This window comes from Merops nubicus, unplaced genomic scaffold, assembly GCF_000691845.1.
Source record: "Merops nubicus isolate BGI_N331 unplaced genomic scaffold, ASM69184v1 scaffold18383, whole genome shotgun sequence".
In the NCBI taxonomy this organism is placed as follows: Eukaryota; Metazoa; Chordata; class Aves; order Coraciiformes; family Meropidae; genus Merops; species Merops nubicus.
Genome location: NW_008597090.1, coordinates 49,106 through 61,689, shown reverse-complemented (window position 1 = coordinate 61,689; position 12,584 = coordinate 49,106). Strand labels below are relative to the sequence as shown.

The following is a 12,584-nucleotide window of genomic DNA, read 5'->3' as shown; positions in this document are numbered from 1 at the left end:
TTCTCCCTGAGCGAGCAATCCCAGCTCGTTTTTCAGCTCTGCACTGCACATCCAGTGCCACAGCTGGCCAGTGCGGCAGCACTGGGGTTCCTTGGGCTCTTCTGGGCTGGGTAGTCCCCCCACTGCACTGACTTGTATAGAAATCAAGTCACCTGAACTCTGCATCTGAACACAGGCTAAGGACAGATTTTGCAACTCTTTAATCCAGCATGAAAGTAGATATTCTCAAAGCCACCTAACTGGGAAGTTGCCAGATAAACTGAACAGCCCACCTTGAAATTCCGCAAGAAAGACTTTGGCTAACAAGCTCTTTTATCATGGGGCGCCACCCTGGTACAACACAGCAGTGATTATCTTGCACTGCCCTGAGCATCCCAGTTGAAACAACAACTTTGATGTGTTTGGGAGGGCAGGACCCAATTAACAGCAGGTGGGAACATCAAAGTGAAAGCCTCAAAAATAGGTTAATTTGAAACCAATGACCATTCCAGTGCCCATGATGCTTATTTTTGGGATATGAGCAGTTAAATGTTGTAACTCTGGGCAGTGTATTACACTAATAAAGTTCTGTGATGTCAGCACAAAACTGCTTTTTGGTACATGCTGTTGAAAAACCAGTCTTGGCCACAGTTATCTGCTGTGTCACAGCTTTTGCTGTTTTATTAGGACTATTACAATAAAGAGTGGTATTTTGTTTTTCTTTAGCCTGAACTGCCACAGGCATGTGACTACGTGACAATCTCAACTTTAAAAAAAATAAAGTTTCTATTTCCTCTGCTTTGTAAATAAGTTGAGAAAATGGCTGTATTTATATGTATTAAAAAAAAAAAAAAAAAAACCAAACAAAACCTCAAAAAAAAACCAAAACCAAGAGAGACTCAACTGGAGTTCTCCAAAATTATTTTAAATTCCAGTGTGATTCAGGGGGGTGATTTAACTAATGTGCTTACTTTATAAATCAATCTTTCTATTTTTGTGGAATCATTACATTCTTTTACTCAACTAGATGAAGGTGCTGGCATAAACCCATCGTTTGATATTCTTGGTTAAAAATAACAGGAATAGAGCACATCCATGCCAATTTCTGTAGTCAGTCCAACCTGTTGTATTCTTGCCCACAATCCATTAACAATTAATGAAGCGAGGCCAAATACACCAAACAAAACTGTAGCTGTTCAACAATTTATTGAGAAGAAAATAATACCATTTCATGGGTAGAATATAGTACTCCTTATTACTGCTGGAGTGTGCTAGTGCATCCCATTGGAATTAGATTTGTTTGTGTGCAGAAGTCTTTAAGAATATGTGCTAAGTGGAAAAAAAAAATAAAATTAGGGTGACAGGGAAGTAAGAGTGTCTCTAAAGACAGTGTATTTTTCAGCTAATGGAATGGCCATATTAGGGCAGAGACGTTTTTTTACTCTTCAGTGAAATCTCTAAGTCACCCAAAAAGAATCCATTTATTGAGATTTTTTTATGCTTCCTTAAATATTTAGAAAAGATAGTTTTGCTTTTTCTGAAACAATACCATTTTTGAAAATTCTTTGTCACCTGTGTATGAGAGCTGGTACACAGTATTAAAACTGTACTTCTGAAGATTCATTTTAAAAAAAATATTGAGGTAAAATTTTAGCATGCATAAAAAAGCATAAAAAAACTGCACTGAAGGCTTTACACTGCAGTTCCAGTTCATCCTTCTCTAGACATAAACTGAGTGTGATCTTAAATCCAGGGTATCTAAAAGCAATAAAGGCCACTGCAGAGTTAGAAAGGCTGTCACAGAGTCAGTTGGTGGCTCCGAGGTGACTTTATTGTGACCTTCCAGTATCTTAGGGAGGCCTACAAGAAAGCTGGGGAGGGACTTTTTAGGCTATGGGGTAACGACAGGACTAGGGGGAATGGGGCCAAGCTGGAAGTGGGCAGATTCAGGCTGGATGTGAGGAAGAAGTTCTTCCCCATGAGAGTGGTGAGACCCTGGAATGGGTTGCCCAGGAAGGTGGTTGAGGCCCCATCCCTGGGGGTCTTTAAGGCCAGGCTGGATGAGGCTCTGGGCAGCCTGATCTAGTGGGAGGTGTCCCTGCTCATGGCAGAGGGGTTGGAACTGGGTGATCCTTGTGGTCCCTTCCAACCCTGACAGATTCTGATCTGTTTTAGCAGAGGACTTTAGAGCCCTAATGGCTTAATGGTTGGACTTGATGATCTTAAAGGTCTCTTCCAACCTAAAGGATTCTATGATTCTATGACATTTGGAGTTGTTCGTCCCGCAGCCCTCCTCCCTGTGGGCAGTACAGTACACTATTTCAGACCTTTAGTAGCATTTTATTATGTTCCAAGTTTCCTTTGGCAATATTATGTCAATAAAATCAGTTGCTGAAAAGTAAATATTTTATGATAAGAGAATAATGTTGTAGTTAACAAAGTTTTATACTAAATTTAAGGAGATTCAGCATCTCCTCTCTTTGTCACACTTCATAATTACTGTCAGTCTTGCTATTGAGCATGCTTTTCAGAGATAAGTCATGGTTTGTTGGGGTGTAAATAAAAATACAAGCTCTCAGTGTTTTCTTTTAGAGTACAATATCTTTCTGCATATGATTAAAACATTGAACAGATTATGTAAACATTTGTTGTTGGGAATGGGATATTTTCAGTCATTCAAAAGTGCTACTGATGTAATTTGGAAATTGATTTGGTAGTTGCAAGCAGAGTGGATTTGTTGTAACTGATACTATTTGGTTACAATGGAGTAGTAACTAAATGGTATTTTAACAGGAGCAGTTTTGTTCCCTGGAAATTCTAGAAAGGCTGTAATCTGTATCTTTAATGCTTGCAAAATGAATGCTTTCAAAAATGTATTGATTTATCCTTTCATCTGTCAGTTTGGTCTTGTTGACTTATCAATTTAAATACTAAGTAATAAATTAAGAAATACTATGGTCCTCTTCATTTTCTATTCAGCATAGATAAAAAGAAGGTTACAAAAATTATTTTTCCGCTTGGTATTTGCTGCTACGCTTGAATCCAGTAATTGTTTGTGGGAGGACTGCATGCCTACAGAAAGGAAAGGAAAACCATGACAGAAAGAAGCAGATAGGATTAAAATCCAGGCAGAGAGCAGGTCTTCCAGAAGGCAGAGTCGCAAGTATTTGTTCCTCTCGGTCTATTTTTCCTAGGTAACAAGGAAAATTTGTATAATTCAGTTTAAGGCTACTGAGTTGTTGCTTCATTTCCTCCCTTTCCCGTAGCCATCCTCATTAAGACCCCTGTGTCTCTGTGGAAAGTGGAGTGGTGTGATACAGGGAGGCGATACGGGGGGAGTCTGGGCTAACCAGCCATTAAACCGCTTTCACCACCTGACTTGGTGAACTGCAGAATCGATGTGCCCTTAGTCTTTTGGTGGGAACATCTCTCCTTGAACTGTCATTGCAAAACGGTCACTAGAGGCTCCAAGAGCAGTCAGACTGTGCAGAGAAGTAGTTTTCCAGTAAACCAACCCTGCTGTCACAGTTATCAACCAGGGGTACAACTGGGGACTGACTTGGGCCTCAAATTCTCACAGTAATGTCTTAGCAGTATCAGTCTGATGAGGAAATAAACACTTGTTTTCCCATGAAACAAAAGGATTGGTAGAAGGAAGACGGGAAGAGCAACTTCCAACTGCTGTTCATGTGCAGCCTTACGAAGAGGGCAGTGACTGAGGACAGCAAGTTTGGTGCCAAAGCCCGAGATTCTGAAAGCTGGGAGTTGAGGCAGGGTGGTGAGCACTGACATCAGCTAGAACAGGGTGTGGCTGGAGTGGCATTACTGTAATATGCAACTGCTTTTACTTTCCCCAAGAACTTCATCTCGCACTGATAGAGCATATACCACACAGCATCAAAATGCTGTCTTCTAGCAGTGTGGATGTGAGACACTGATCCACGCGTACAGCTTCTGAGTCATGCTGCTCTGAGATTCCTCTCTCTGGAAACCAGATGGTAAGCTCCCAGTTGACTTCAGTTTCTTATTTAGTTTCAGGATGATCAAGGAAAAATATTTTCAATCTGATGCTGTAGGAGAGGCAGTGGCATTTTGTCTGAATTTAATGATAGAGTGTTCTGACCACGTATTTCAGTTAATAACCATAATAATATTTTTTGTAAATGTTACATACAGAGGAAGACTCAGAATAAACTAATCATAGACAAATTGTTGTCTGTTGGTTTAAGAAACAAACAAAACAAACAGGGAGAAAAAAAAAAAGTACCTGAAGGGGTGGAGGAGACTTTGGGGGCACTGCAGCTATAGAAAATCCTGTGATCTTTGGCCTCAGATCCCAGTTGCTATGTAGTGTTTTAGGGCAGGTGGTATGCAAATGATCCCAGAGCACCTCTTTTTGCAGGGAGATACCAGGAGGAGGAACCAGCACCCATCTTTATTTTTGTAATGACAGTGAAGGAAGAAAAAGTTCACATATATATATATGCCCTTATATTGTAAAGGTCCCAAAATGAATTTTAATACTCTATAACTGTGATAGCAAGCTGGGGTTAAAAAGAGTAGTATTACATATAAGATGTATGATTGCACAAACCCTTTTGAAAACTGTTTTTAATGGAGAAGTGTGACAAATATAAAAGCTTTATAACACATTAAGGACTGATACAGCCAAGATGAAACTTGTTTGTTGTCATCGGTATCTTGCATTTCCTTAACTTGCACAGTAAGTATATGCAGATGCAAACTGCATACATGATTTACAGATGAAGACTTAGTGCGCATGGATACTGCTCAGTGAAATGATTGGAATGGGAGGTGTGTGTCCATGGACACATACACTCACTGACTGAATGTGGCTATCGCATGGCCTGTCCTTAAAGCACCAGTCACAGGAAATTTTGCTCCTCACACAATGAGGAGCAAGTCGAACTTAAAACAGCTCTGGAGACTGCTCAGTAAGTCAAGTAAAGCACTTGTTGTCCAAGAGCAAGTTAATTGTATGAAGTAGTTAACAGTTTTGCATTTCCTTGAGGTTGTTTCTTGGAATGTTAGGCCACAGCCACACAAGAGGCTGTTGGTAAGCAAACATGAATTTAGAGCTCATTAACTACTGGTATCTGCACACTGTCTCTAAGTTGTGTCAAAAACTTACAAGCATTACTGTGATGTGCTCTTGAGCTCATTCCCATGCTTGTTTTGTTTTGTCGAGTAACTGTCTCTTTTTAAAAATAGCCTTTTAAATGTGTTAGTGAAAGTTAATACTGATGCCATAGATGATCCTCAGAGTCAAACACTGAAGTAACTGTTATTTTGGTAATGTTCTGTTATTTATCTTACAAGAATGCTGATGTCTTTCCTGAGCCCTGCAAAGGAGCATAATGCATGTACCCCGCAGGGCGCTAGCTGATCAGGGCCCCACTTTCTGCGTCCCCTTCTCCTGCCCTGGCCTTGGCAGGGAGTGAGAGCCCAGAGCAGGGGGTGATGGTGGGCAGCTGCCCTGGGCCAGGCCCTGCCAGGGCAAGTGTTTGGGCAACTGTAACCAGCTCTGGAGTCAGTCCTAGTCACATTGGGCTGAATCCACCCTTTTCTGAGAGCAAACAGTAAGAGCTGACAGCTTTTCCTCCCAGAAAGCGTTTTTTTTCAGTATTTCATTTCCCTAGCTGTGTTTTTTTTTTGATTAACCTGCTAGTTATTTCCATTTCTTAATTCCTTTTTTATATTTCTAGTTCTCTCTATAAAATGTCTGTCCTGCTGCTAGATGCTCAATATTTTTGCTTTGATATTTCCTCAGCTCTTAAAGCACTGCTTGTTATCTCCCTTAATATTTCTCTCATGTTAAATTTTAATAATTTTCCTTTTATCTTTGTCCATCTAGCTGCTTCTGCTGTCTTCCTTTAATTTCCTTTCTGAAAGTGGTCAAATCATTGCAGTCAATATCTGTATTTTTTTCTAACATTTGATATACAAGACCTATTTTTTGGATCATTTTTGTCTACTGTGGCTTCTCAGTTTTGATTATCCCAGTCGAGGACCAAAATTCAAGTTAGGTATTCCTGAAGTATTCTCTGCTGAGAATTCTCTACTGAGCAGACTCCTTCACTTTATAGAAATATGTGAAAGATTCCTGAAAGTGGATTATACAAGTTTGCTATTTTGATGGGTGATGTCATTGCAAAAAGGTTTTGTTTGCTTTTTTTTTTTTTTTGGTTGGTTGGTTGGTTGTTTTTTTCTCCCCTTTCCTCATTAGATGGCAAAACTGGTACAAACTGTCCATGTATGAGACCAGTGATATGCCTGCACTGGTAGATGCTTTGATGTCAAATGTAGTGTAAATGGTATGCCACTTCTTAGTTTTGTGAGCAGTTTGGTTACAACCATGGCTGTGTGTCATTTAGTATGGTATTCATAATACTGATCTGAGTAGACAGACACATGCCTACAAAAGCCTGTCCTATAAGGTTTTAATGCAACAGTACTCCATCATAGCTGAAGATGGAAATAAAAGATTGTGCTTGTGATCATTGTGGAGGCTGACAACCCCTTCCACACTGTGATGGAGCATTGATGTTTGCCACTGAAGAAAGCTGTCAGAGATTCAGGATGACAATTTTCCCCATTGTGGGAACCAAGAATGATTATTTATGGCATGAGCTTGCTCTAGTTTGGACAAGAGTTCTGATGGAGAGAGAGAAACAAGGGTCTTTCTCAGGCGCAGAATATAGTCTCTTCTGATCCCTTGTTTTTAGTGCTTTATTTTTAGATGTACTATTTTAAAACATCTTGAAATACAAAAATATTTGCTGTATTTTCTAGTTAAAAGAAAACCCTGTTGTGACACAGCATGACTCAATCTTTTTATAGCCACATGGAATACGTGTTGCTTAGGGTAATGTAGAAATAAACAATAATAAAGGCACAAATAAGAAACCAGTATTTGCTATTGTAACAGAAGGAGGAAGGCAGCAAAAAACCTGTTCTTTAAATAAATATCTTAATATTATTGTTTGCTTGGAATTAATAATAGATGTGCTTTAACTGTATCACAGCAAAAGTAATACAGAAAGTATAGGCGGTATTTAGTATGTAGAAAGTATTTTATGTCCCCTCTCTTGGTATTAATGTAGTGATTATCTTAATCTGTTAATGAGTGGGTGTTAAGAGTAATTCGTACAACGTATGAATTAGTTTTTTGGGTTCTTTAGAGTGTTAATTGTGTTGATGGTGGAGATGATGAAGTTGAGGTGGTGAGGCCAGCGCTGCTTGGTCTCTAGCCAGGCTGTGGGTGCCTGTACTTGGTCTCCTGAAGCTGTACGGCTCGGGAGCAGTCGGCTTCTAGCTCACAGGGTCGTCTTGTGACTCATAAATATTATTCTTGTCAGTGCAAAGCAGATCTGATTTTGAGCCTAAAACAGCAAGGAAATGAATAATAACAGCCGACAGCAATGCAGTACACGCCTTTAATTCCAACTTTGCCAGCCCAGGCTTCATTCCCTGTGCAACGTCAGGTGCTGGGTTTGAAGCCTGGTGAGAGCCTGGAGGAGGCCTGGCAGCCAGGTGGTTCAACTCTCCTGTTCCCACTTCTGTGGCTTTTAGCAGGCTGTTGATATGGGTGTTTGTTTTTTTTTTTGTCTTTTTCCTAATCTGCTAAGCTTATCTTTTTTCAGCTGCTTAGGCATTGTTAGTGCTGACACAAAGAGTTCTGCTTGTTTATTTTTGTACAGTTAGATCACATCTTTCACTGAGAAAACCTACCAGAAGCTGATGTCGGTGAACTGCATGGCTGGGCCCAGGGGTGGGCCACAAGGCCTGAGCCTGTCTGTTCACCCAGATCTGACCATGCCACAGGGGAGCTCTGTTCCAGTTACCCAAGTCCTATGCTGCTGCCCAGGCAACTGCTGACATGGTGTGGGGCAGCTCTACCAGCCCTTGTTCTGCCAGCTCTGAAGTTACTGGTCAGTCCCAGGAGACCCAACCTGTAACTGGAACAGGTGGAGGGGAAAAGTGTGTTGTGTGAAGGGCAAGAGAGGACAATTAGCAGCTGAGTGAATTAGTTTGAGTCTTCCTTGCAAAGAAGATTCAGGTTAAGTTGGACACCAGGTAACAAGCTCAGGTGTAAATTGTGCCCAGATTAGAGTACTGCATTTTTATGTGGGTGGTAGAAAGCTCTAGCTAAGACAAAGATCGGATTCTCAAGAAATACACAATAAGAGTAAATCATTAGTGTTTGCAGTGTGGGCAATTGAAAAGCACGGTAAGTTTTAAGTTTTATATGTATATTCTTGACCTTTTGATCTTTTTTTTTCTTGGCCTTTTTTTTTTTTTTTTTTAGTATTTTATTTCAAAACTATTTAAAACCCAGGTAACTCTGTTAGATAAACATGGTTAATAGTACCAGTTGGAAGTGGCTGAACCTGATAAGTTCAGTTTAGACTCTGTAGTCATCACTCAGGCTTAGAAGAGCAAGAACTTGGAAGTATGTGGTATCCTGTAGAAGCAGCACTTGCTGTTTTATTGCCCAGACCAAACAGCTGGTAGCCACTGCATGTGACTGTCCTGCTGGTTTAGGTTCCTGGAGAAGAGAGACTGAAAGCAAAACTTAACCACAGGTGCAGTCATGCACTACTAAAGTTTAGGCTTATTTCTAGATCCTAGGAAGAAGTCTGGGAATAATCTGGTGGTGATTTGCTGCTTCTTTGTGTATCTGCAAGTAAGGCCATGCTTTAAGGGGAAAAAAGTAGTCCCAAACTACTGATAGAAACTGCTGTTTAAAACGTACTCAGCTGTCTTCCATGTTACAGCTTTCATGGATATTTAGGCTGATGCCTTTTTATTAAGTCTCTCTGCATCCTCTTCCATTTGACTGCCTGCGATGCTGTAGTACTCAGATTTGATTACAGCTGCGTGTCAGAGCAGCTTGCAAGGGCTGTGCAGAGCTGCTCGAAGGGCAAGCTGAGATTCCTGGCCCTGCCCCTCTTGCTTGCCTGAGGGTTTGTGTTGCCTTTGGCCTGGTGGTGTCTGTGGCTTCATCCCAGGCAACAACAGTTCCTGACTTAGAAAGCCTGCTGTTCTGCAAATGGCACATGCTTTTCCCACGTGTCCCATGGCTTTGTGAAGACTGCAGTTCTCTATTTATTTTGATACTGCACCTTGTTACCCATTGTGCCAGTTTGTTTTTCCAAGTGTGGTATCACAAATAGCTGATGAGTACACTGAAGGAAATTATGCTTCTTGGTTGGACTTCTGTTTTCTCCAACAGTCTGACCTTCAACTGATATTTTCAGTCACATGTTTTACATCAATTTCCAAAAATTAATTGGTTCCTTCATTTTATCAGTGCTTCCAAATCACTGTATCTATTGTGCAAATATAAAATTGTCAAGGTTCACACAGACTAAGTGAGTTTAAAATTATTATTTTATTGAAGCTCATATAAGGTTGTTGATGTTCAAGAAAATAGCTGAGATTGTGTGGTTTCGGACATATTTACCTCTGCAGTACTATATTTAAAAGCATTCTTTTAATTGAAGTTGTGACTGTTCTTCAGTGTTAGCACTGACGGAGCTCCATCAGGGAGAGCATTGCCTGGAGACCTGATAGAAAACATGTGGAAAGCCTGCAAGTTCTGTGCTGTCTGCAGCAGTAAAATGGGTCTGGTTTTAGTGCAAGTTAATTTAACTGGAGATAAAAACCCAGTTAGTCCTTGGTTTTCCTGTCAGTCGATATGAGGGTAGCCTATAGGCCTGGCTCCGTTTGCTAATGTACAACATGCTTTAAGTCTGCGTCTTCATTAGTTCTTGTTGGGTTTGCTCTGTAATAGGTGCAGGGACGTTTGTGGAAATATGTAGTCTGTGGCTAGTTTAATGAACGCTTTTAGCCAGCTGATGTTAAAATAAGAACCTTGTGCACTGCATTTGTACCAACACCACACATAGGAATGGGAACTGCAAGTGCTTGGTTGTTTGCACGAGGAGACAATTTGGCAGATGTGCTTTTGTTAGTATGGTTGCATTGGTCATTTGCTAGTCTGGAAGTGTGTACACACACAAGTTACATCTCTGTAAATTGCTAATGTCCCATTTCAAAATACTTGGTTGTAGCCAAGGCATTCAGAGTTCCTACTTTTTCTTATTTAATCTGTAAAATGATGCATTATTCTGCAAAATACTTCATAATAATAAGTTGCTTGTATTCTGATGAGTATGACTTGATCCCATAACATGTGTGAGAGCCGTGTAGCTAAATCACATTGTTTGAAATTGTGGTATTAAAAAAATAAGTGGAATACACAAAGTGCCATTTTCTTGGCCACATCTTTCTTGACAGCATACCCATCTTTTCAGTGTAAAATGTGTTAATGCCAGCATCACTAATTTCAGTATTGCATAAACAAGAATTAAAGTATAAAAAGGCAAGGGGGCAGAACTTCGTTAGCATTATCTACCAGGCTACAGAAAATAGGTTTGCATTTGGAGAGCAGATTTATAGCTGGATTCACGACACTGATTGAGACTGGATTTAAATTTGTTTGTGGGTATATCCATAGAACCTAACTACTGTTCAAATCGGTTGGAAAAAACAAACAAACAAACAAACAGATTTTGATTTGATGTGGTACAGCTTGAAATGTCACAATTTTCAGCAGCATCCTGAAATCCTCTAAGTGTGGAGAGAGAATATCTATGTAGATGTCAGTTAAGCCTGGTGACTAACAGATCCAAAGGGACCATTAAGACATGCATCTGACAAGCTGTGGAACATAAGCTGCAGAACATCACCGAATGCTTACTGCATCAGGCTCACAGCTTCTACTTGAGTTAAAGGCAAGTGTGCAAGTTTGGCTTAAAAGACTGTAAAGGATGGAGAAACTGTGCCCAGTTTAATTGTTCAGGTGGTAACTATCTTTGCTACTAATAGTTGTACTGTAGGAGTGTCATTTTTGCATCCTTAGCTTCCAATGACTGCATCTCAGTTGGAATAATTGTTTTTTTTCTGCTAGATTTAGTGATGTCTGGCACCCAAAATCCTTTATGTGTATGGACATTCACAAAACCCTATGGTTTTGAGGGCAGAGTAATTCTTTAATAGTTTAGAGGCAAGTCAGTTGACATCATTTATGCATGCCTTTATATAATGCCTGGAACAAGAAGTAGAATTCAGTGAAAGAAAAAATGTTAGAAGTGGAACTTTGAGTAGGTTGTTTTCAGTTATTTAATGCTAATGAGAAATGTGGTAACCTTTTTGATGCTTATTGTGCTTTCTAGCAGGGCAGCAAAGCACACTACAGATATCACTGGCAGAGCCACAATGTCAAGCACAGTGGAGTGGACGATATGGTCCTTCTTTCCAAAATCACAGAGGATTCCATAGTGGAGAACCTAAAGAAGCGATACATGGACGATTATATTTTTGTATCCTTTGTGTATGTTTTAGTGGGGCCCAGTGCACTTGCTGAGCTTATGTAAAACTAATTACATGTACTGGTTAAGCAGATGACTCAAAGATGCCAAGCATTTTATGTGGCAGTTCACCTGAGATTACATGAAGAAGTTCTTTGTAAACAGAGCTAATTATGAGGATTGAAACTAAGATCTGAAAAAATTATTTTAAAGTATCCTTTTTGATACTTGGAATTGTTCACGTTATTATTCAAGACAGACCTGTAGCTCCATATATTTGTACATCCATGGGACTCCTGAAACTACTGCAGTAATGCAGCTTCTAAGAGCAAGATTTGACAAGCTTAAGGTGTGTATATGTGATACCATATTGGCTTCTAAATCTCCCAAATTCTAGTGCTTTCAAATTAGCATTTCTTCTGTGACATATCCCCATTTACAACTTATTCTGGATTTGTTAATACTGTGAATTATGAGCTGATGTAAACAGGTGAATGTGTGGACATCTGTAAATTTACAGTGTTCACACACACTTGAACTTTTTAATGTGTAATTAAAACATGAATGATTTAAATACCTGAACATATAATCTAACAAGAAAAACAGATCTCAGCACCAAAAGTTTGCTTTTTTTTTTCTTTGAAATTGTGTGTGAAAGGAATTCTTTGAGATAAGAATAGTCATCACATTGTGCATTTTTAGCTTTCACAATGTAGTAAGAGCTGCAGTAAAGGGTTTGGTAAACACTAGTCAATATGATTATATACTAGAAAGTGATACTGCTGCTGCTTCTGCTGTAGCCAGGCTTTCATGCTTCCTAGCTGTAGCTGGAAAATAGTTGCTTTGAAGATTTTAACTTTTTGTAGCATAAAGGGAAGGACATACAATATCTCCTGGCTCTTTCCGTATATTCAGGTGGTTAAGAGCTAAGTAGCAGCTCAGATGAGCAAGGACTGATAGCAGGAAATAAATGTTGCAGTTTTGCTGACATTTCCATCCCAAACTGCAGAGGTTAAGACATGTGTGCACATAGGTTTGGATCGTCTGTTCAGTAACATACCACACCATTGTTAAATTTGCCTTAAATAAATGTGATAAAGTTATACAATATCGGACAAACTGTAGCGCTCTCCCTGTTAGTAACACGAGTGCTTTTGTCCCTGTGGAGTGCTGCATCTTCCATGCAATACATTCACACAGTCTTCAGTG

At 39.8% G+C, this 12,584-nt stretch overlaps 1 protein-coding gene across 1 annotated transcript in view; it reads left to right on the top strand.

Annotated features, from left to right (window-relative positions):
- Positions 1 to 11,240: 11,240 nt before the first annotated feature.
- Positions 11,241 to 12,584, top strand: part of MYO1E (myosin IE) — a gene marked incomplete at both ends in the record, with an annotated part of 46,910 nt that continues 45,566 nt past the window's right edge. The window contains one exon of the mRNA XM_008936609.1: positions 11,241 to 11,387. Within this exon, the coding sequence (XP_008934857.1) occupies positions 11,241 to 11,387 (147 nt within the window). The remainder of the gene's footprint in view (positions 11,388 to 12,584) is intronic.